This window comes from Indicator indicator, chromosome 15 (assembly GCF_027791375.1).
Source record: "Indicator indicator isolate 239-I01 chromosome 15, UM_Iind_1.1, whole genome shotgun sequence".
Taxonomy (NCBI): domain Eukaryota; kingdom Metazoa; phylum Chordata; class Aves; order Piciformes; family Indicatoridae; genus Indicator; species Indicator indicator.
In genome coordinates this window covers 17,663,658-17,688,632 of record NC_072024.1, presented here as the reverse complement: position 1 = coordinate 17,688,632, position 24,975 = coordinate 17,663,658, and the positions used below count along the sequence as shown (strand labels likewise).

General features: G+C 40.8%; 1 protein-coding gene across 1 annotated transcript in view; it reads left to right on the top strand.

Moving 5' to 3' along the window:
- Positions 1–1,514: 1,514 nt before the first annotated feature.
- Positions 1,515–24,975, top strand: part of SFMBT1 (Scm like with four mbt domains 1) — a 31,843-nt gene continuing 8,382 nt past the window's right edge. Inside the window, exons 1-12 of the mRNA XM_054387396.1 lie at positions 1,515–1,542; positions 7,791–7,885; positions 13,465–13,705; positions 14,005–14,093; positions 14,991–15,237; positions 16,676–16,773; positions 17,887–17,988; positions 18,985–19,135; positions 20,091–20,173; positions 22,052–22,178; positions 22,862–22,975; positions 23,478–23,520. Coding sequence (XP_054243371.1) covers positions 1,515–1,542; positions 7,791–7,885; positions 13,465–13,705; positions 14,005–14,093; positions 14,991–15,237; positions 16,676–16,773; positions 17,887–17,988; positions 18,985–19,135; positions 20,091–20,173; positions 22,052–22,178; positions 22,862–22,975; positions 23,478–23,520 — 1,418 coding nt within the window. The remainder of the gene's footprint in view (positions 1,543–7,790; positions 7,886–13,464; positions 13,706–14,004; positions 14,094–14,990; positions 15,238–16,675; positions 16,774–17,886; positions 17,989–18,984; positions 19,136–20,090; positions 20,174–22,051; positions 22,179–22,861; positions 22,976–23,477; positions 23,521–24,975) is intronic.

The window sequence follows — 24,975 nt, the reverse complement described above, 5'->3', positions numbered from 1 at the left end:
TAGGGTTATTTTGCCCTGATGGACACTGGAGTGGGAACACCCTCAGCTTAACTATAAAATACTCTGGGCATTTTTTGACGTGCCATTCTCAGATGTTCTGCAAGGCAGTGCTTTCGGGTTTAGAGTAACAGAATAAGATGTTAAAGAGTTCAGCCATCTAGATTTGCACAGTGTCTGTGTTGGTGGGGTAGGTCTGTCAAAGCTGATTGCAAAATTTTCCTGCTGTGCTGTCTTCAAAACAAGTTGGAACTCTGTTGGCAGAAATGGGTATAAAGAGAGCAGAGAGGGGCTGCGTCCCTTGGTGATAAAGGTGATGTTCAAGATGCTTGGTGAGTGGAAGGACTCTGTGATATGGACTGGAGTTTTATTACTTGCTTGGATTGTACCACAAGTTCATAATTTTGATGTAGTGTAGTTAGGAGCAGTCCTCCACTGTTGTAGAAGACTGCTTCTCTTTGGAGAACCATTGGCATGGATGAAGTCAATACCAAGCATCTTTTAAATATACAGAATGACCAATGACTGTATTGCATATCTTAAAATATATTTTACCAGCTAATATACAGTAAAACGAACTGCCATAAAAACCAAAGAAAACTTTAAGACTGGTAAAGTGTACTATGAAATGAAACTGAAATACAGTTCATATCTTGATTCTTGTCTTCACATGTAGAATATTGGGGGTTTCCACTTTGTATAAGAAAGAGCATTTTGATAATAAATAAGCTACTATGTCATAGTGGAACAGACTCACTGGTGTCTTCAAGTCCTATTAAAGTGATGAAGCGATGGTTCTTTGGTTGAACTGTTAAGGATCTAGGAAGTTTAAAACGTATACATATATTTAAACTTGTCTTACAGCCATACAAAACCAGAGCTGCAAGTGGCCTGAAGGCTTGTGGAAAGCAAATAGCTGAAATATTAGAAGCTTAACAGCCTGAGCAGACATTTGTAAGCCAGATCGTGCTCTTCCTTTGCCGATACCAGCTTTGGTTTTTGACTTTAGACAGTTCCGTTGGTCCAGGTAACAAAGGAGCTGGATTCTTGTTTTGTCTTGTTCCTGAACCATGACTTGATTGGTTCCCTGCTTCTTTAGCTTTGTGCAGGGTTGAAGGAGCTTTGGAGAAGGATGGATTTCTTGTGGGGGCGAAGAGATGTCAAAAGTCAGCTTTATAATCGACATACATAAACCATGTTTTTTTTCTAGAATCACATTGGTCTGCAGATGAGGGGCATGGAATTGTTATACATAAATGCAGTGAGATGTCTTTGTTTGCTTTAAGGCTTTTGACTTACTGCTGGAGTAACGTTTTTCACATGATTAAAAGTAGTTAAAATCCAATGGAGGTGTTCTTATCAGTTGTTCCTTTCAGGTTTTTTTTCAGGATCCCTTCTTGAATGTTCTGGTTACCAGTAGAACCAAGGGTGGGAGGCAGCTCATGACCACCAAACCGTGACAGCTCAGATTCCCCTGCTTCTTGGCTGCTTGAAATAACCACTGGGCTACTGTGGAGATGAATGGAGAACAGCAGTATGATGCAGGTAATAGTCTGGCTGAGCTCCTTGGCTAACGACTCCCAAAAACCTTGGCAAGTGAGATGGAACGAAGATGAGCACAATGAATGTTTTGCAGTGCCGGTGTCTGATGCTGTGTGCTGTATACAAAGAGAAACTCAAATCTCAGTGCCTGTGGCTTAGATTCTGGCTCTGCAGCTTATGTTTGCTATTGCTCTATTTCAAAAGCAGAGTGTATCATTGGCTTAAAGGAGAACAAAACCTGACCCACCTTAGTAATTGCATCTTTAAGAAGCTGTGTCTTTCTACTTTGTGGTACCACTATGAGATGGGCTTATGGAAAGCTCAGTGGCTTTAAACTACTATTTTAAGGCATTTGTCTGTCAGAGTGCTTAATATTATCTTGTTCTGTCCTTGTGTTTATCTTGTGCTTAATATTTTGACAAGGTTGTGCTGCTGGTTTTAAAAGACAGATAACTGAAGTTGTTTGCTGCTATTGTAATCTATTCTGGTTTTCTGATATGCTTTGGTGTGCCTGCTTCATAGGCTTGGGACATCAATTCCTAACCTGAGGCAGAGTGGTATATTGTGATAAATTAGCTCAGGTGTTGGTTCACCTTGAAACACCAGTCTAGCCTGGGAGGAGTGTTGATCTGGGGTGGCTGAGGATACTTTGGGGATTGTGTACTCTTACACGGGTAGGGACAACCCATTTTTCTGATTTGCCTGCAATGGTTTGTCCTTTCTTTGAGGAGGTCCCTAACTATAGTGTTGGTATGGTTAGTATAAAGTAAATTTTAATTTGTAGTTACCAATGTAAATGATTGGATTAGGATTTTACCTGAGTACTACTTTGTTTGGTGCTTGTCCATCAAGCATCTCTTCACTGTTAGTAGTTTTTGTACCTTTACTGTATGGAAGTCTAATTGCTGTCAGTGGTACTGAGGAAATGTTAAACATTATTTTAGTCTACAGTGCTTTTAGCAGAATGCTATCATCTCCTTTAAATGCTGAAATATGCTTTTTGATTATTTATTACAGCAAATCAGTCCAGCTTTTGTCAACATTATACTCTTAGATAATCGAGAAAAAGCATCATGTACAAATACGCAGATTTTCTCCAGGTACATGCCAACAATTTCCTCTGCTGTTGGAAACTGCTAACTTCTGACATGTAGTGTCAGAAAGAGAAGAGACTTTGAGAAGCTGAAAGGAGAACAGGAAGATATCTATATGGTCAGCAACAGGGTGTTCATGGGCTGATACCATATCCCTCTGTGTGAAAACCTTTACTGCCATTTTTCTGTCTTCCTTAAAAAGTACCAGAGATCACAGAGAGGTCACACCTCTCTGTGCTTTTGGAATAGCTAGGGAGGGTTTGATACTGTCTTGAAAATTACTCAACAGAGCATCCATTTTGTGCCTGATTTGAGTACAGGTGGCTGTGAAAAGCAAACAGTAACTGAAGAGAGCTTTGCTTGCTTGATTCAAAGATCGTTTCCAGCAAGTGCCACCTATGTTAGTGCAAGCAAGCGTATCAATTTTGTGCCTTCTAGTATTGCTTCCCAAAGTGCTTTGAGTTAGATCAGTCCCAACCACTACTGGATCATACCTTTCATATTCTTAGGTGTCATTTTTTTGCTGACTTTCAGCAGTTTTTGGAGATTCTCCTGTGTCTCTTTGGTTTCTACAGACAGACTCTCTGCCTACAAGAACCCAGAGAGTGGTCAGGGTTGTTGGTTGTGATGCACTCCTGCATTATAAGGGAAAAAGACAACTTTCATTCTTGTCACAGACTTTCTCAGCTGCTGAAATTCCAACCTGTCTTTATTTATTCATGGCCTTGCAGCTGGTATAGATGGAAAAGATTAACTGTTATTAAAATGAGATTGAAATATATCTAAAATTCAGGGTGAGAGACCTTTAGGTTAGGCTTAATTGAAGGTCTTGCACACTTCAGTGTGATGTACTTCAATGTCCAATATGACAGTTTTCAACTAAATCACATTAAAGATGCATCAACATTATTTGCAGTGAGAATTTAACTTGAATCCAAAGATCAGAATAATCTGGTGTAGACTTAATTTCTATTGCAGGTATTTTTAAGGGCTATTTTCCTTAATGCTTTAGTACCTTTTTGTGTTCAAATGGTACAGTTTAGTATTTCTTTCCTGTATGTATCAGAGAGCAACAAAACATAGTTCATGGTAAAATTCAGAAGAGTTAGTGTTCACAGTAATACCAGTAAAAATAATGACAAATGAGAAGTGATATACTTGCTTAGGAAACTTCTAACATGCTTACAGACAATTTTCTCACATCTGGTGTAGACAGGTCTTCCTTATGAAACCTCTGTAGGATGCTTCACAGGTGTTACTTGATAAAATGTTAGCTGGATTTGAAAGCTTTCCTGATAAAAACTAGTTCTATGACAAGTCCACAGAGATGAGAATTGCATCTGGTTTCTTTCCCTACCTTTGCCAAAGTTGAGCTTCACCACTGAGCTAGTATGTGTCTCAGTCATCATGTCTAATACAGGAAAATAGGTCTCTGTAGTAGAATGCTGAATGCATTGTAGTCATTATGCATATGGAGAGGTATATCATACATATATGTACACCCATGCAGAATTAGACTAATAAATTGTGCTTTAGGATTAAATGGATTAAATAAGGGTTTGCTTGCATCATCTGTCATATTAATTTGCAAGTTAGAGTTTCTGATACAAATTTCTGAGGTTTTATTGAACAGCTTGAACTCAGACTGATCAGGATGTTTAATGCAGACATGGCCACTCAGGAATGTAGCTTCATTAAGCTGATCCTCTGTGTATCCCTGGATCTGCAGACCCACAAGGCCAACGCTGTGCAGTAGGGTCTTGGAAAAAATACCAATGGACTAGATCAAAGGCTTGATTTAAAACAGGGCTTGCTCTGCTGCAACTGTCCTGCCAATAAAACCAGAAAAGCGATTGGATTCTGACTCTCAAAGATTCCCAGCCAGTGTGAGCCTTAGCAAGGAGATGGTCCGTCGTCACACTCGGAGTGTTTCTGCAATGAGATGTCAAAAAATAAATACTTGATTTTTGAGATTTTTCATGGTTTATGTATTCCTACCACGTGCTGCAAATTAAACTAATTTACTGCTCTCACTATGAAACCTCAGGCAGCACTTCTGCTTGGAGCTTTATTCAATGAGCTTTTCATGTTCCACATTGATTCAGTAAGTGCTGTGCTAAATAACCTGGGATGCTGAGTGTGAGCAGCAGACGATAGATGGAGAGCACCTGAACCTCGCCGGTGCTGCCTGCCCAGGGGTTGAAGTATGAAGCTCATCGCCTGGTCCCATTTAATTGTAAACCCCTGGTAGAGTGAAAACACAAGCCGAGCTGAACTCTCAGGAATGAGCAGAACAGCAAACATTCTGGGTGTTTTTTTAAAAGTTGGGAAAAAAAATCCTTTTAACTCCATGGAACTCCCCAAAATAAAGCGTGAAGAGTATGAAATTTGCAATGAGCGTTGGACAGGAATTTGTGATTTCTTTTTTCTTTTACTATATGTATTTTATCCTCTATGAGAAGCAATTCGCAAGAGAGCTTCTGGGTGTGCTGGTGAGATTTGGGCACTGTACAGTACAAAGCATTCCAAGCCTGTCTCACCACAGCACAGACCTGAAAGGAAACAGCTCTTTTGGATATGAAAACATACAGGCTGCAGAGACCGTGGCTGAGTGGAGTGACAAAAGACTCGTGATAACTCTGATCCAGTTGGGAATGGGTTTTAACTGTAGTTAAGAGGCAAAAGGGTAGCTGGAGCAGCATGCAAACTGGCTTTCTTAGGAGCTCCTTGTAGCAATTAAGTGGCAACATAAGTTACTAATTGACCCTTTCAGTGTGTTAAGTGACCTGTGCCTCATTTAAGGAGCTTAACTGCCCCTTAGCTAGTTATCTGATGATAAGACATTATTGAAGACTCTGTGCTGCAAGCAGCTTCGTAAAGAGTGCGGCTGGAAAGCCTCAAGGTCCGTGTAGAATTCCCAGGTCGGGCTGCTTGGCTTTCAGACTTGTTAAAAAACACAGAGCAGTCATGTTGCTTTGTTTCTCTTCAAACAGGAATGCCTTAGACATTACAAGCAGTGCTTTTTACATAAAAAGTGCTTTGTGGAGTTAGATGAAAGTGGGGATGTTGCTGCTGTTGAGCAGCTGGATGCCTTTCCAGCTGGGAAAGGGTGAGCTGGCTTTCCCTAGGCAGGAGAAGAACCAAAGTTTGCTCTCAGCTTTGAATGACCATGAATGTTGGGTTTGAGCTGTTTCTTCCCACTTTGGTTCACAGCTTTGAACTTAAGCATTTTTAAAGTAAAATGTTCTTTTAATGAATTAAGAAATCTTAATCTGTTTTAACAACATTTTGCAATGAAATATTATATTTTTCTTACAATAACTTGCAATAAAAACTTCTATCAGCTCCACCCTAATTTGCAGACAGCTTTGATCTGAGCCTTAATCTCTTTGCTCCTTTAAAAAAAAAAAAAAAAAAAAAAGTACTCCTGTTTTCTGGGTTATCTTTTTGGTGAACTAAAAAATATCCCCTAAAAGTGATGGTGATATTCATGCTCTGAATTTTTTGAGCTCTGAGGCTTCTGAAAGGCAAATATAACCGACGGTGGTTGTTCAAAAACAGCGAAATGAAATTTGGGTTGGGAGAGACAAGAGCTGCCTTTAAAACAGGTGCTGCCATCAGCAAACAAAAGCTAAGTGAATATACATTTTTAAATATGGGGAAAGGATTCCTAGAATTACAGCAGAAAGTTAAAGATGAGTCTAACAGTCAATTGGAAGAGAAAATGAGCCTAATTTACCCTCAGGACTTGTAAGTTTTTTAGATCATTTAAAGTAGCTCAGGCTTCTGGGCAAATATTTGCCCCTCTCTGCCTAGGAACCGCTGTGGAGCATTCTTGGCAGGTTGTCAGCATGTTCACAGCTCTGATAAGGGCATGTTGTAGTATTTCATTGGACATGTAATGTTTCCTACTCAAGCTGCTACTCCTTGAAAGATCAGTTACCACCTGTCCTGAGAAAGGCTGAGTGTGTAGGCAATGTCAGTGTCCTATAACTTTTGCTGAGCTCTCCCCATGTATGTCATACACAGAGATTTCTCTGTTTTCAAAGGTAAACAAGGTATCAGGTTTCCTGGCCATTCACAGAGACAGCTATGGTGCAGATAGTTAGACTGGTCTAAAAGTGGAAATGAAAAGCGTTACTTTCGTGTCATGTCACTGCTGTCCCCTTTTGCTGCTGAACCTGAAGTTACAGTTCGAGTGCTGGTGGTAAAAATGCCTCTTACATGAGGTGGCACCCCTTGGTCATCCCACATGTGCCCACAGGGAGGAAAGATAATGTAGCTCTGCTGAACTAAACAGGGGACCTGAAATCCAACCTGTGTTGGTTGTAGTGTCTTTTCAGCAGAGCGGGTTACACACTGGAAAAAATGGGAATGGGAGGGGGGTGAGGAAGTGAGCCAAGAACTGAAGCAGAGACCTGGGCTGAGGAACAAGCTTGACAATGACAGAAAATCTGATTGATTTGTAGTGTGGCTCACTACAGCCTATGTGAGTTTTGAACTGTGGCTTGAGTGGTTTTAGCACATTTTTGTTTTAAATGCATCTTAAAATGAGGTTTCCTTGTCACTTTATGAGCTGTTTTTTGTTTTTCTCAGGGACTAATTTGAGTGTTCTTGATTTCAGTTTTGTCTTGACCTGTTTTCCTTAGAACTACTCTGAATCCTTCTCCATGCCTTTGGTGCTTTATAGCATCTAAATAAATGCCACCTAATTTAAAAAAAAAAGAGAAGTAGTATTTCAATTATTTTTACTTTTTGTGTGTGTATTTTTTTGTTCTTCTCAAGCTTAGTAATGGTATGGCTACTTCCTGGGTTGTTTTTAATGTAGTCCCCTGATCCAGTGTGCCTGAAGTTTTGAATCTCTTATATTTCTTGTTAGAAACACAGATCTGTTCTGTCTGATCTCCTCTCACAGACTGTAAACAATTTGTGCTTAACCAAAATGTTCAGGATCTCACTGTTCTTCAGATCAATCTTAAAATGCCTTCTACATAAAAAGAAAGTCTAAATAGTATTGTCTCTGTGAATTGTATAACTGAAGTTGACTATGTGCTTGTGTACTCACTCATTTGGGACTGAAGCATGTTTTGCTGTAGTTCTTGAGTTCTAAGACTTAATCCAACAGGTTGCAAAATAGGTGTTTGGCTCCTCTTCCAGATGCTGGTTCCAGTACAGAAGAAATGGAATTCAACTGGGATGAGTATCTAGAGGACACAGGAGCAACCGCAGCCCCCCATGGATCTTTTAAACATGTGAGTAAGGGAGTGTGTATTTATCAACCATCTCCTACATTGTTTTATTGATACACTGAATATTTAATTGTTGGGTTTTTTTAATGAGTGTATTGTCTCAAATCTGGAAAACTTAACTAGAATCGTGTTTCTTAAAGAAAAATGAAGAATTTTGCATTTTTATTATTGTTTCTCATCTTCCTCTCTGTATATAGCATGGGGTAATCCCATCCACAGGTGCTGAAAGATGAGGGTCTCCTAGTTTTTTCTGCCCCAGAAGATAAGCTTGATTTTTCTCAAGGACTGGCCAATCTCTTTCACCTTTTGATGATTGCTACTGGACAACTGTTATGGAAGAGTAGCTTTACAAAGCTGGTGGCATAGTTCTTCAGCAGCAGAGTTAAAATGTGCTCTCAGAAAAAGATTTTAATGAGGGCTTTCAAGGAGGCCAACGAGGAAATAATAGCTCTGCCAAACACTTGACTCTGGTAGTTAGCAAACTGATTAGGATTAATTGTCGATCACAGACTTAATGGATAGCATGAAGTCTTGATAAGCCTTTGTCTTTTCCCTTGGATATCTTTAATTAAAGGTTTCTTGGTAAAATCTTGGAGTGCATGATGCCATTGGGTTAGATCTAAATGTGAAGTCTGCCTTCTTGTACTGGATCATCAGTGAAAGTGAGGTTTATAAGAGCTGGTTTCCAAACTTCTTGGATCTCTTCCAACAATTGAAATGCCTTCTAGACTTCCAGCCTGTATCCTTATCCAGCTCTATTAAAGTTACTATTTAATAGTCTCTAAAAGACTGACTCTGGGTCTTTTACTATGGCAGTGAGGATAGTGACTTGTGCATGGCACACTGCTTGGAGGTGCCCAGGCTTTTGTGTCCAATATCACCATTTTCAGTAGAGAAGATTTAAATCATCTGGAAAGCAAACTGAGCCTTTGCCATATACTGGGATGCAATTGTAAGGTTTTTCTTTGAAATGAACCTTCAGATATCTCATTTCCAAGGAGGAGAGGCCTGAGCTTGCTATCTTTAGTGTGCAAAGACTCCAGCAATAGCGAGCTTATGCAGTTGTGGTGTCCATACAGCCCACACTGGGGGAGAAGTGTGGAATCATAGTAATGCCATGTTGCAGTAATGAAAGGAGCAGTCTGTCTGCTCCTCTGATGTGGTTGACCTTACATGGTTCCTGTTAAAGAATCTTGCTGTCATTGCTCAGACATTATACAGAAGAATTGTAACTTACTTTGAGGGTGCTGGACCACTGGAACAGGCTGCCCAGAGAGGTGGCAGAGTCTCCATCTCTGGTGTCATTCTCAACTTGCCTAGATGCCATCCTGTGCAGCATACTGTAGGTGAACCTGTTCTGACAGGGGGTTGGACTAGATGATCTCCAGAGGTCCCTTCCAACCCCTATCACTCTGTGTAATGCCAGTTTTACAGTGGTGGACGACGGAATTGACATTGCAGATATATTTTGTTAATCATCAGGAGACACAATTTGAATGACTTTGCTACTCCTGCACCACACTCTTTGCCAGCTCAGCTGCCAAACAAAAGGTCTGGCTGCTGCGGCCATGATCCATAAAAATACAATTAGGTTTAAAAAGAAAAAATCCACCTTTTTACTGTTACTATTCCCTGTGTGTGTAGAACATGGTGCTGTTGTGCTGGTGCCAATAACGTTGTGGAGAGTGCTTTGGTGTGCACACTTGGTAAGCTTGGAACAGGGAGCTGGCCTGGGTCTCACGGTGCAAGGAACACTGCCCAGGGGTTGTGAAGGAGTGTGGTGAGAGATGCCTGCATGCTCACGGTCTCAAGGTGCCAGGCATTTGCTAGTACAGTCCTCTTAGAATTTGTCTGGAGGCCAGTTTCAATGTTCTCTGTAATAAGCTTGGCACAAGCATTTGGAAAGTTAATGCTGACACTGAAGTGACAGACAGAGAGAGGAGCATATTTACAGCAAGTGTCACATCACTGAGATCTTGCTGCTAGTAGAAGTTCAGTAGTAGAAGGTCACATGCTCAGGATTTCTGCTCTCCCTGAGTAGGCAATGGTTTGGAAAAGGTAGAGGAGGAGCACCTCAGTGCCTCCCAGAGGATAGTGTCTTTGTGACAAAGCCCAAAAAAAATGTTACTGTGATTCTGGGATACATCATGGGAGAAGTTTTCAGTGGAGAGCTAAGAGGCGCTGATGGAAAAACTAAGGTGAAGAATGATACTGGCACAAGAGCAGATGGGCATGCATAAATAAATTAATATAAAGAAATTAAATAAAAGATGGAAGCTTCCGGGTTTTGTTTGGTAGTTTTTAAATATTGGAGTCTCCCATTATGAATGGTGGGGAAGAAATACATAAAACACGTTGCAGGAGAATACATGGTCAGGTAAAGATAATGGAATCCATGATTCCACAGCCTGTGTTAGCAAAGAACTAGACTTGCTGATGGGAGAGAGGACTTCTTTGTATGCCTGTATTAATGCTCCAAATTGTACTCCCGCTGTGAGTAAGACAGTACTTCGTGAGACATACTATACTTACATTAGAAAATACAAGCTACTTTCTCAAATTAAGCATGCTTTAATGTTTAATTTGTTGCTTTTTAAAAATTAAACTATATTGAGATCAAAGTGACTGTTTTGCCTACAGTCTAGCTAGGAAAAGAGCTTACCAAAAACCCAGAGTTGCACTGGGTGCCAGTGTTTAATCCCTCACTAAGTCCCCCACTAAATGCACTTGTTCTGAATTGTTGAATGCTCTTTTTTAATGCCTTACTGCAAGTTATATGTGCATGCAAACATATATTAAAAATGAGTTGCTGTTCAGCATCATCTGAGCATGGGTGTTTGCTCTATGTTCTTGCTTGTTCTTAGTACTTGCTGTCCATTTTTTATCATTCCCTCCATCTGAGCTGAATTGGATCCTCAAGTCTGACCAGTGACATGGCACAAAGCAGGGGGTTGTGCTCGGTGGGAAGGAGGATTTGGGGTCAGAGCAGCCTAAGCAGAATTGTCACTAACCATTCCTGGCCATCTTAGCTTGCTGTGTATGCAGCTGGAAGCTGCCACTCTCAGACTCACTGCTCCAGAGAAAATGCTCGGAGAGCTTCCGCAGCGTCTCGCGCTAGCCAGTCTGCACTGTGAGCCAGCCCGAAGGAACCAAGTCTTGTGCTTTAAACTGGTTGGTGGTGTCGTCTTGCCCAGCTGCCAGGAGAGGGTGCTAACTTCTTGGTCTCTGCTGTATCCACCGGGGAACATCAATGACTATCAGAAAAACGCACCTGACTTCAGGGCAAGCTCCATCTGTTGCTGTTGGTTTTACTGAACTCAGCTCTGCCATGAGGCTGTGCTGAAAGTTTGGGTACAGTGAGCTGCACAGATTTCCCAGTTCCTCTGACTTTGTGTCAAGCTCGTGGCTTTGCTCTTGGGAATCAGAGATGGGAGTCTTTACTAATGTCTCTTCAGCAGCTGTCCTTTTGAAGAGATCACCTCTGTAATAGCACTTCAAAACACCTGCAAGTGTTGGGTCCTGCTGATTTTGTTCTTAAGGGGTTTCTCTACGCAAAGGGTATTAACCTAAAGGATGTGAACAGTTAACAAAGGCATATGCTTTGCTTTCTGGTGTGGTTCTCTTTGTTTTATTTTTAGCAAACCAGTCTGTGCTGGCTGATGAGACTATAATAGCTGTGGCAGTTACTGAACTGTCAGCGCAGGACTGGTAATAAATAACCCAGAAAATAGCTACTGCATCTGCATCATGCCAAAGGCCTCTCTTGCAGTTGATTCAAAGAGGAAATGGAACTTGGGAGCACTTAAGAAAGCAAACACTAGTTACATTTAGCTGAGAGCAGAAGATCGGTGTGTTAGATATTTAATTAACCCTGAGACCATGGACTTAAGCATAGGTCAGAAACTCTACTGTAGTAAGAGCAGAACAGGATCCTTCTGCTCTTTCAGGAGTGCATGAGCTAGGAACTGTTGGGGGTATGAGAATCTTAGTGTTTTGCCTTCTCTTTTTGAGTTCACATTTCAGCATCTCCAGTACTGTACTGTCAAATTCCTCACCTGCACACAACACAGACAAACCAGACAGACAATGTGTTGTGCTTTATTGTTGTCAAGGCATGACTTCATTGAAGATCACGTACTGGTTATGTTCCATGCAATTTATATAACGATGCTACATCCAGAATTATTTAGGGTTTTGGATAGAGATATAAAAAGTCCTTATTCTGCAATTTGTGCAGATTCCTGGCTTCTTAAATGAAGGTAGTAAAAGAGACAGTGGTACCATTATGACACCAAGCTGGGAGCAGGTGTTGATCTGTTAGAAGGTAGAAGGGCTCTGCAGAGGGACCTTGACAGTCTGGACAGATGGGCAGAGTCCAACAGGATGGCATTCAACAAATCCAAGTGCCGGGTGCTGCACTTCGGCCACAACAACCCCATGCAGAGCTACAGGCTGGGGTCAGAGTGGCTGGAGAGCAGCCAGGTGGAAAGGGACCTGGGGGTACTGGTTGACAGGCGCCTGAACATGAGCCAGCAGTGTGCCCAGGTGGCCAAGAGAGCCAATGGCATCCTGGCCTGCATCAGGCATAGTGTGGCCAGCAGGAGCAGGGAGGTCATTGTACCCCTGTACACAGCACTGGTTAGGCCACACCTTGAGTACTGTGTCCAGTTCTGGGCCCCTCAGTTTAGGAAAGATGTTGAATTGCTGGAGCATGTCCAGAGAAGGGCAACGAGGCTGGGGAGAGGCCTTGAGCACAAGCCCTATGAGGAGAGGCTGAGGGAGCTGGGACTGTTTAGCCTGGAGAAGAGAAGGCTCAGGGGAGACCTCATTGCTGTCTACAACTACCTGAAGGGAGGTTGTAGCCAGGAGGGGTTTGGTCTCTTCTCCCAGGCAACCAGCACCAGAACAAGAGGACACAGTCTCAAGCTGCGCCAGGGGAGGTTTAGGCTGGAGGCGAGGAGAAAGTTCTTCACAGAGAGAGTGGTTGGCCATTGGAATGTGCTGCCCAGGGAGGTGGTGGAGTCACCATCCCTGGAGGTGTTCAAGAGGGGATTGGACGTGGCACTTGGTGCCATGGTTTAGATAGGCATGAGGTGTAGGGTGACAGGTTGGACTCAATGATCCTTGAGGTCTCTTCCAACCTTCTTGATTCTTGATTCTTGATTATCTAAAGTATACCTGTGTACTTCAGACAGGCTCTTGGCCTGAAGAAGTTGAAAGACATAGCTCAACGCAAAAAGTCAAAATCGTGTTCCTGAGTTTGACCTTTAGTTCAGCCCAACTTGAAAACCCAGCTGCAAGCCTTTCAGTGATGGGTGAGGCATTGTCCAGGGCAGGAAGATGAATTGCACAAGGTACTGATTTAAGGTTGAAAAGATACTTCAAAATGCAAAGGAGATTTTACTAATGATGACCCTGTGTGCATTCCAGTTTGGGTCACATAATGTAATGAAGTTGTTTGTCTGAAGAGGCTGGTGGCATTTGGCTTCAAGTGTTTTGCTAACAAACATGTCTGAATCGTTCCCCATGTTCCATAAAGTTTCTGGGAGGTGCTTGAATGTGATGATCTTCTTCCTCTTCAGGTGGATACAAGTTTGCAGAATGGTTTTGCCCCTGGTATGAAGTTGGAAGTTGCTGTCAAGTCTGACCAAAACACCTACTGGGTAGCCACCATCATTACTACCTGTGGGCAGCTGCTCCTGTTGCGCTACGATGGTTATGGGGAAGACCGCAAGGCTGACTTCTGGTGTGATATCATGACAGCTGATTTACACCCCATCGGCTGGTGTGAGCAGAACAAAAAGATTCTCAAAGTGCCTGAAGGTATTGGCTCTTTGTGCGGAAGCAGAGAATACACACAAAAGTATGCTTAATTTCAGAACTGGGCTTAGTTCTACAGAGGCTTGTGGTTATCTTAATCATCGCCCACCAAATTCCACCATTTTATCATTTCCTTTAAAGTTTTTGTTGTTTGTTGGGTTTTTTTCCTTCTTTTAAAGTGTTAGTGATGAGTGTGTGCTATATTCTTGTGAATTAGGCAGTGCATGAGTGTGGTAGTGTCTTGTTGACTGAATAATCTTTAACTGGCAGGAAGAATCACAGTCTTCCTTTTTTTCACTTAGGTATCAAGGACAAGATACCTGACCAGGAGGAATTCCTTCAGCGGGTGCTGAAAGGAGCATGCAGTGCTCCTGCTAACCTGCTGGAGGGGGTAAGTGCTGTGATGTACTTCCTCTTGATTTTTAGCACTTTGGCATTAAAGGAAGATTGTCAGTTCAACTCCTCTTTTAAGGCAGCACTGTAATATGCTGCTGATCTTAAAGTTCAACTTTCTGCTGTTTTCCATTTACGGTATTTAATTTTGATAGTGGTGTCCTGAAACACGTCTGTCACTAGAGGTGTTCATTGATTCTGTCAGAAGAAATACCTTTTTCAAACTCTCTAGCTTTCAGGTTTCAGACCTCTTCCTATTCTGCTCCTCCTTCATACAGCTGTAATGAAATAATCCATTATTTATCTAGCTTCATGTTGTGCCCTTTTTCAGTTGACACCTTTCCTTTGACTTTTTTTTTTTTCCCAATGGGCAGGGTATTGTTTCACTTAAATCTTGTATCTTTGCTAGTGAAGAGCTGAATTTCTGTCTTCTTCTGCGCACTTAAGACAATATTTGCACCTTGTCTCAGTGTCTGACTGTAAAGTACAAAACCAGATTGTTTTTTTTAAATGCTGTTGACACCATCTTTACAGCTAACATTTTAATCTTCCATGTTTTCTGCCTAGTCATCTTTGTATGCTAGGTGACTCAGTTTTGGAAAGAGATTATTCACGTTTCCTTCAAACCTTGACTACATAAGTGATAATGCTTCAGAAAATAATGATGAGAACTTCAGTGAATCGTGTGACTATCTACAGGCAGTGCTGAAGCTTTGATAGAAGGACCAGTGATGCTAAACATTGCCATTTCTGTTGTCTTATGTTAGTAAGGGAACTGTATTTCTTTACTGCTTTATTCACACATTTATGCCAAAAAAAAAAAGCGTATAAAGAAGTGGAAGAAGGGGAATTTTTTTTTTTGTTCTGTTGTAGAGAATAATTTGTGTTCTTGTAGCTTCACAGAGGAAAAAATCCTTTGGATCTCATTGCACCTGGTTCCCGACTAGAACTCCAAAACATGCGGGATTCCCTGGAAGCCTGGATAGTCAACGTGGTAGAAAATGTTGGCGGGAGACTTAAACTGCGCTATGAAGGGCTGGAGGATTCTGACAAATTTGACCAATGGCTGTTCTACTTGGACCCTTTCCTTCACCAAGTGGGGTGGGCATCTCAACATGAATACAGCCTGCAACCACCTTCAGGTACTTCAAAATATGTATCTTTTATATGGTGATCAAAGGCTAGAGAATACTGCTGCTGCTTTAGTGCTCTAAATGATGGTCACACAATCAGTGTGTGATCTGACAAATACTGCACCTAATAAAATGTGACAGCACCAGTAAATAGTCCTACAAGGCTTTTCACCCACTCATCCAAAAGGTGTTAAATGCTTTTGCCTGTCAGAACTACCTGTTTGTGGAATGGGAGGAACTGAGGAAGGGATTTCCTTCAGAGTTAATTTTTGTAGGTCTGTATTCCTGGAGGAAAAGTCATCTGGTTAGGAAGTACTGCTCAGCAGGAGCTTTTGCAGTTGTTGCTCCAAGCCCAAGCTAATTAAGGCACTGTCTAAAGAGATGTTACCTGAATATGAAAAAAGTCCTTTAGAATGAGTGCCCAAGGAATAAGTGCATGGAAGCAGAGGCAGAGGGTAGGACAGATGATCATGTTTTCCAGGTTATATGCGTGTCAGGGTGAGGTCATTAAAGAGGTCGGGTATAAAATAGCTTAAACACAAATGGATTGATTATGAGCCAAGCAGTGATGTAATTTGTTTCCTGATTAGGAGAAACCTTGCTAAAACTGGAAAATGTTGAGCATTGACCCTAAAGCCTTTCTGCAAAGGCAGGTCTATATCTAAAGTTCTGGCACAGTCTGTTCTATTAGCTTAGGAAGTCCAGGTTGTTGAGAAGAGTTGTTCTTGTTGTGGATTGGTTGGGGATTTTATGACAAGAGGAAACCAATTTCCATTGAAGCGACTGAGCATACTGCCTTTTCTAGTGCTGGAATATCTTGGTTGAAAGCAAGATTGTGAACAGAGGGACACCAGATTGCTGGCAGAAAGTGGATGGGTGGATTCTGCAGTGCTATTTAAGTGAATAATGCCTTTTAAAAATATTAGCTGCTGGATTTGTTTCCTTTTTATGTCACATGAGAGCTTTGATATACTCAAAGAGATGCTTTGTGCTTGATGGTACTGGTAGAAGGAGTTCCCCTCATATCAGTGAGGTGTGTGATCTACAGGTACAGATTCTGAAAGAGTAACAGGTAGCTGGGACAGACTTGTGGAACATTTTTGGAACTTTCTGCTTGCTTAAGTGCAAAATAAGCTAGTGTTAGCCAGCTAGGGATTTGTTTTCTGGTCATACATTTCCCCAGAAGTTGTCCTTGGTGTTCATGTGGTCTCTTTTCTTAGAACAACTAGACTGGGCAGCATATAAGTGAGTCAAGCGTTGCTTGACTTCAGTCCCTTTTCGTAACACATCTAAAGAAAACAAGTTTTAAAGAAGGAAGATATTTGCACAGGCATGAATTTAACAGAACAATCCAACTTTTGGCTTTATTGATGTATTCTGAAGGAAAAGAAGAAGGAAGATGACTTTGTCCACTGCTTTCTCTTTTTTTTTTTTTTTCTGCCTCAAGCCATTAGGTCCCTGAAAAGTGAAGCAGATTGGCAAGAGATCCTGAAGAAGGTGAAAGAGGAGGAAGAGGAGTCATCAATTCCTACAGATCTCTTTAAGGTAAAGACACATTACGTGTAGTTTAATGCTATGAATGATGTCGTAAAAATGCCAGGTTCTTAGGAAGCAATTCAGGGAAGGCAGTCACCGTTACCCAAAATACCTTACCTGTTCTGTTTGGGTGTTTTGTTTTGGGTTTTGTTTGTTTGTTTGTTTTTCCAGATGTTCCTTTTTCTCTGTTGTTTAAAACAGTAAGAATAATAGAAAATGATTATACTGTTATACACCTGTCACAAGTATGTGAGCCATGAGTTGACATACGGGGAAAAATCCCTAGTTCTGATCCTTTATAATTGCACATCTGCTTGTTCAGTTGCTGATCTTATGGGTTACTGTCCTTCTAGAGGAGTGCAGGTTTACTACAGTGTCTCTGATCATGTGAGGACATTGAAATGTGTAATGTGTGTAATTTCTAATTTGTAAACAGTGTCCATGTAGTGTCTAAGGTGTCCTGTTATGTCCTTGAGTGTTAGTGAAAGTTACTAATGAGTCTGAATTTAAATACAGATATCACTTGAAATAAAAAATAATAATCTTGACACATATTGAGAAGGAATGTAAGTTCTTAGTTCATTTTTCTCAGCTTCATTCAGACATACAAGCAGAACAGAAGAGGAGGTACTGTAAGTAGAGAGGAGGTGCTGTTGCTCTTGAATGCACGTGAGCCGTGCACAGAGCAGGATATCATTTTGGAGCAGGAACCCTGTTTTGCAGGCTTTTGTTGGGCTGAAGAGAGAGACTTTTACTGTTCTCTATTAAGGTAGCTCATGATGAGTGCTAAAGGTTTTGGGGGGGGGGTGAAAACCAAACCAAAACATTTCCATTGACTTACCAGACCACCTGTATTGTGAAATCTTGCTTCTGTGTGGAGAATATCAGAGAAGGAAATCTTGGGGACTTAAGAAATCTTCCTAAAACTCACAGGAAACTGTTCTTCTCAGAGAACATGTCTGGCATTTTCTCTTCATTAATGAAGGCTCCTGGTATTCTGATATGTTGGTTTCTCAGAATGAACTAGTAAAAACTCAGTCTATCCTCTTCAGCTGGATTATATAAGGTACATCTTTTTTGATGGAGAAGGGCAGGTGATCACACTGATGCATCATTTTTCAGGATAAACCTGTGATTGGAGTGCATTCTTTCTCTGAAGGCATGAAGTTAGAAGCTGTGGACCCAATGGCTCCTTTTGTAATCTCTCCAGCTACAGTTCTCAAGGTACCAGGGTTCTTTAACTTGGCCTCTTAAGGTTCAATTTTATTGATACTTCTATTCTTAAATGCTCAGGAAACTCTCATTAACTGATTTTTCTTAAAATCTTAAACTAGTTTTCAAATGAAATATTTTGCCTGTCTCCCTTAGGGGACAGGTTGCTGTGAAAAAACAATCTTAGCTGCTGATGGTAAAGCCATCAAGAGCGGAGGAGAAAAATTCCGTAAAGATACAAGCTCAAAAGATCAAATGGCTAAAATTGTCAAACCTAGGTTTTTAAAATTAGATACAGTCCCTCATCATCTGACTATGCAGTTAAAGATAGATTCTGGGGCTTTGGTTTTGCAGAAGTTCTTTTGTTACTATGTAAAAGCTCTGACAATTAGGTGGCCTAATTTCAAACAAGAGCCCACACATAGGTTTAAAAGTTGAAGATTAAAATTGCCCAACATGATCAGATTTTGAGCCACTTCTGTTGCTCTGTGTTAATAAGCAGATGAAAGGTTTTGATGTAATAAACCAAAATCTTGCTGTACAACATAAAACCAGGACAAACTTTACAAAATACAGACATTTTTTTTTGTGTGTTCCATGAGCTGTTGCTTTTCCTTTAGGACGTATTTTACTTTTTGGTAAAAGAAAGAAGCAGTTTGTTATTAGAGGATGGTAGTAAGGCCACAAACTAATTTCTGTGCATTTTTCATAAGGAAATTTTGTATAGCACTGGATCACCTTGGTTTTGAAGTGCTCATATATTACCTTTTAATATTATTCTTCATGTTAAATTTCCAAAATAATGTGGAGGAGTTTGCTGATTTGTAAATCCCATAGATTCTCTTTAGATTTTCAAAATTTTTTTTAAACCCTCAGAGTATTTCAAGGTTAAGGGTTTCCATCATACAGTGTGGCTGTTTAGTAACATTATCAAAATGGGGGAGAGGGAGCAGTAGATCAGGGTCAGCTGCTTAGAAGACTACATGGTTCTTTTTTGGCTAACTACAGGTATACAATGAAAAATACTTCATGATAGAAATTGATGACTTGAGACCAGACCGTACAACCAGCCAGTCTTACATTTGTCATGTCAACAGTGCTGGCATTTTCCCTGTGCAGTGGAGCCTGAAGAATGGCCTGCATCTCAGTCCCCCACCAGGTATGTCTGTGCTCACTCCTCTTTGAAGGAGGCAGGTTGCCAATCCCCAGACCACTATCTTTGGGACAAGGCTTTTGAGAAACAGTTACGTGGAGCAGCACAAGTAAAGAACAAGATCAAATTCTGAGAAACAGCATATTTGACTTGGTGAAACTGAAGTTTCCTGGGTCCATGTCTGGGTTTGTGAAGATGACAGTGGTTGGGGGTGCTGGTTGTGCATAAAAACCTGACCACTTGAATGAATGGAGCATGTGTCGGTTCCAGCATTCTTTAACATGATGTCAGAAGCCTATCCAGCATTAATTATCGTGGTTTTAGAAACAAAATCATTGACTTTTCTGGATATTTCCTTTCCTGCTCCTAGTTACTTCGAGTGCATAGTGGTTTTATTTGTGACAGTCCAGCCTAGGACATAGTATTTTTGCTTCTAATAAGAATGGAACATTGTTGTCCAACCTTTTATAGAATTCTTACAAGTTAATGAAGTATGTTTTTTCCCAAGCATCTACCAGGCAAGATACAGACAATTGCTGAAATGTTGCTTCAGGACATAAGGGAATAGGGGACTGGTCCTCATCTACTTGGAATATTTATCAATTTTCTCAAAATGGAAATGGCCATGGTATCATAAAGTCAGGGGCTCAGTACTCCTGCTCACCACTACAGAATTTTTAATGTTTTGGTTTAGCTGCTCTTGACATCAGAGAAGCAAAGACCATAAGATACTTGTCTCTTACCTTTCCTTGGGTAGGGTGCAAAAAAAGTGGAATGAAAACAAGGAGGATATCTCAAATATGTGAGAATCCTGGTGTGGGCTGGTTTCAGATGGTTTGGTGAAGCCCAAGCCCTCGTCAGCTGACAAAATTGAGTGATCCAGATTTGGATCTGTTCTTCTCAGTTTGAAATGTGTCTCATACTGTTAAATGAAGCCCTTTGCTTTGTTTTTTTCACCTAGGTTACCCTGGTCAGGACTTTGATTGGGCAGACTACCTCAAACAATGTGGTGCTGAGGCAGCTCCCCAGAGCTGCTTCCCTTCGGTAAGATTCTTTTGCAGAAAAATCTCTTTTGTTACGTGAGTGACACTCAAGACTCCAGGGAGAAGAACATCTTGCATATTTTTTACTTAAATTACCTTTCTAAATAGAATAGAGTAGTTCAGTTGGAAGGGCCTACAATGATCATCTAGTCCAACTGCCTGAACTCTTGAGGGCTGACCAAGTTGAAGCACAGTATTAAGGGCATTGTCCAAATGGCTCTTAAATACTGACAGATATTGACCACCTCTCCAGGAAGCCTGTACAAGTGTTTGACCACCCCTTTGGTAAAGAAGGGCTTCCTGATGTTAAATCTGAACCTCCCCTGGAACATCTTTGATCCATTCCCATGTGTCCTGTCAGTGGAAGAGATCAGCACCTCCCTCTCCACCTATCCCACTCTGGAAGCTGTAGAGAGCAATGAAGTAATCCCTCAGCCTCCCTTTCTCCAAACTAGACAAACCCAAAGATCTTGGTTGCTCCTTGGAGGATATTTCTTCCAGCCCTTTTCCTAGCTTTGTTGCCCTCCTCTGGATACATTTGAGTACCTTAACACCTTACCTGTGATCACTGAGGAGGCAGAAGAGCTAAGAGAGTACAAATGTGAACTGAAGTAGGTACATGCCAGTTTCTTAGATAAAGATAGTGAACCAAATGCTTCATTTATGATAAAGCAGATAAAAAATAAATGGTTATTTTATGAAAATGAGATGTGTAAGACTCCATGGAATAGTCATAAAACAGCATCAATCCTTGGCACTCCTGTAGTTGTGGAAACAGGGCTTTTTAATAGACCTTATTTTCATTTACTTAGTGGAACTCTTTCAATCTTCCTTTCAGCTTGAAAAATTCATTCCATTGTATTAATCAATATCCAGTCATCTTAAATTAGTACCAAATAATCATTTTACATTAATCAGTGCCTGAAGTACTTGCTAGATTTTGAGCTTTTGTTGGTTCAGTGACAGCATTGCTGACTCCCAAAGCACAATACCTTGTCAAGCAGAAAAGGGTACTATTAACACCTGCCAGCCAATTCCATTTACAATATTTGGGCTATTGCAGTGCTTAGGGGAAGAAATTAAAATGAAAAATTACCATTTTTTGAAGAGGGTGTTTCTGGCTATGAATTCTTGTTGCCCTTGTTCTGTCTTGTAAGCTGTGGCATCATAGAACAGGTCACTGAATTTATTACCCCTTTTCTGAGAAGAGTTGATGACTGTAGGCTAGTTCCAGAATTTGTAATGTATTGATCCTGTAATTATGCTTCAGCCTCCTAGAGTGGCTCTAGGAGGAGAAGTCCTCTGTCTGGCTGTTACTTCTTATCTTTAATTCAGGAGCTTCAGAGCTGGATAAATATCCATTCTTATATTTTAGATTTTTTTTTTTTAATAAATGTGGGATAAATTGATTATCCAAAAAATATGAAAAAAAGCTTCCTTTGCTGTCTGCCAGAACTCATTCAGATGGGGCACAAATGTTATTTGCATGCATAAAGTGGATTTCCCAGCTAGCACAATAGAATAGAGAGCCTGGTCAGGCTGTGTCATGCTTATCACTTAGGGAGCAAGCAGGAGAATTCCTGCTTGCTTAGAATGCACTCAGTCCTTTCAGTGAGTCTCAGCATCCTTATTTCTGAGTACAAACATTGTTCTTTTCTAGGTCTGTCTGTAGAGCCTTTTGTAAGTTTGGGTTTTTTTTGTAGTTTGTGATATATCTTAATTGCATTCAGTGTGCTAATCTGAAACCTTCTCTGACTGCTTGCATATCTTTCTATGTTAGTCAAGCACTGAGGCTTTTATGTGTTGCTCCTGTTCATAGGTATTCATAGCATGCACTGGATATACAGATGATATTTTACTGAAGTATTCTTTTTCCTAGTTAACTTCTGACCATGGATTTAAAGAGAATATGAAACTTGAGGCTGTGAACCCAGTTGATCCAGAAGAAGTTTGCATTGCTACAGTCACCAAGTTGAAAGATTCCTACCTCTGGCTTCAGCTGGAGGGTAAGCCTCATGGGGAGAGAGGAGTAGCATTTGCATGGGTTCTTCTGTAGTACCATCATCAAACCTGAAGAAAATTCCCTGCACACAGAGTATGGGCAGCAAGTTGCTGTTTCCTTAATGAAAGCACAGCAAAACCCCCATGTGCATTGTCTGTTCCCTAGTTAGCCTTGCATGGTAGTGCTTATTTAAGCCAGGCAAAATATCTTTGTGCTTTGCAGCCTGTCAGCATTGCCAGGCTAGTGCACTGTGCACAGTGCTGCTCAGTGGCTTTTAGAATGCAAGGGCCTTGTAATACTTTTATGAATTAATGGCTTGTATTCTGAGCAAACTTCAACCAGACCTAGGAAGAAAACTTCTAGAGAGATTCTTTTAAGATAGAATAGGCCTATGTCAGCCATTCCCATTATAATCCCATTTCTTGATTGGAAGTACGTCAGCATTCACTTACTATGCACTGTGCATCTCTGCTAAACTGTGGATGGCAAATTCCCATCTCCAGCCTTTAGAAGGAAGCAAATGAGGTCAGAAAAGAATCTGCTTAGCAAAAAGGGGGTGAATAAACAATTAATGTGTTCCAGATAACACTGTAAGCAAAAGCAGCTTCACTGGCAAACATATAGCAAGCAAATAAGGGGTTTTATGTTTATGAGTTGTTTCAACTTTTGCTTCTCTAAACTGAACAGGCTCCAAGAAGCCCGTCCCTGACTGTATAGTGAGTGTGGAATCAATGAATATCTTTCCAGTGGGTTGGTGTGAGACGAATGGATATCAGCTGAGGCCTCCTCGCAAAGCAATAGGTATCAGTTCTGTTCTACTTGCAGCTGCTAGCTGGGGTGATAAAGATGCCAAGACCTTCAAGAGCAGGCTACTGCAGAATTATTACTGCCATCACTGACTTTGGAAACAGTCACCGTATACAGAGTCTATGCCTTGTGCAACTGTTCCCCTGGCTGATAGTCCCAGTTGCAATCCATAAAACAGCTCCAAACCAGGCTGTGCTGGCTTGAGATGCTTCCAGCAGTACAAGTGTGTGCAAACAATCCATTAGTGACAGTGAAGCAGTCACATCTCTATGTATGCACACATGCCCGTGCTGGCCGTATACTTCTGTCTGAACCTTGTGTGCAGATGCCTCTAGTGCAGATAGGTCAGCTACCTAACATCACAATGACTTTGAACATAATTCATTTTGGCATATAACTTGGAGGAAATGAGACTGCTACATATATATTGCACTAGAGAGTTCATTTGTTTGCCTCCCGCTATACTTAGCTTTTTTTATTTTCTTCTTCTTTTCAGTAAACAAGCAGAAAAAAATTGCAGTAGTTCAACCAGAGAAACAGTAAGTAACAGGGGGTTTGGCTTTTCATTTTTGTTGAGGTTTGGGGTTGTTTGCTGGTTTGTTATTTTCCTTTTCTAATTGGTAAATCATGTTGTCTTAGGGGATGTTTAGCTTTACAGAAGTGCCATACTGAGGGTTGAGAGATTCCACAATCCATTTATCTTCATGCTGGTAGTTCCTGTTGGTGTTGAAAAAGACCTCTTTGCTGTAGCAGAAGATAGAAGGCATGGAGTTTGTGTACAGTGCTAGTGCAGCTCAGCTGAATTATTGAATGGATCAAATTATTGAAGTACAAGGGCTGAAGTTGTTGATCTTGCATTTTTTAAAGATTGCGTTATCTGGAGTGCATTTAAGAAAAACTAGCCTGATCTTAAGACTCTCTTTACAAGTTTTTGTTTGAGCCTTTTTAAAATGATGATTAATAGAAAATTACTGGGTTCTCTTTTGATTGTGTTCCTGTCTCAAATCACACAATTTCTGTAATGTAAACATGGTTAGAAAATACGTCACAGCTGATCAGAAATTTTGGCTTCAGTGTGAATGCTGTCATGTAGAAGGTGAACTTCTAAGAGGATCATAGAATTGTTTAGGTTGGAAAACACCTTTAAGATCATCGAGTCAAACCATTAACCCAGCACTACCAAATCCACCACTAAACCATGTCCCTAAGAGCCACATCTACACATCTTTTAAATACCTCCTGGGATGGCTACTCCACTGCTTCCCAGCACAGACTGTTGCAATACTTCAGAACCCTTTTAGTGAAGAAATGTTTTCTACTATCCAACCTAAACTTCCCCCAGGTACAACTTGAGACCTTACAGTTCCTTCCCAAATTAAATTTAGCACATCAAAAATGACTAGCCAAAAAGGAGAGTTGTACTAATATCTGCAATTTATCCATAAACTCTGTGTCATGCACATGACACTCTTTTGTGTGAGCCTGCTCAAAGATGTTCAGTAGAATGCCTGACAGTTGGTCTTATTGACTCTTACAGCTTTACAAACACCAAATCTGTCAGTAGTCCTGCCAATGTTTTCATTGCCCCTAAAATACTGAGCAGACTGTTCTTCCATGTTTTGTAACTGGGATCCTTACCAGAGGACTTGGGTCATTTTTGGTTATACTTTGTTTCAAATCCATCTTTTTCAGAATGCATAAGGTAAGACTGTATACTGCCTTGTGCCATGAAATGTCAAATGAAGATAAAAGCAGGCAGAAAATGTAAGCTATTGTTGGTAGCTTTGTGTGGTGTATTTATCAGCATGGGAGCCCAAATACTTCAAGCAAAAAAAGGTTGCTGCTAGCTGTGCCAGTAGAGTAGTCCTTTTCAAGTGGAATTTGATAGTCTTTGTGTATTATTATTGTGAAACAGGAAACAGAACAGGCAGATTAATAAGGCTAGACCTGGAGGGGAAAAAAATGTATAATGGTGGGGTTTAGTAACTGAGGGG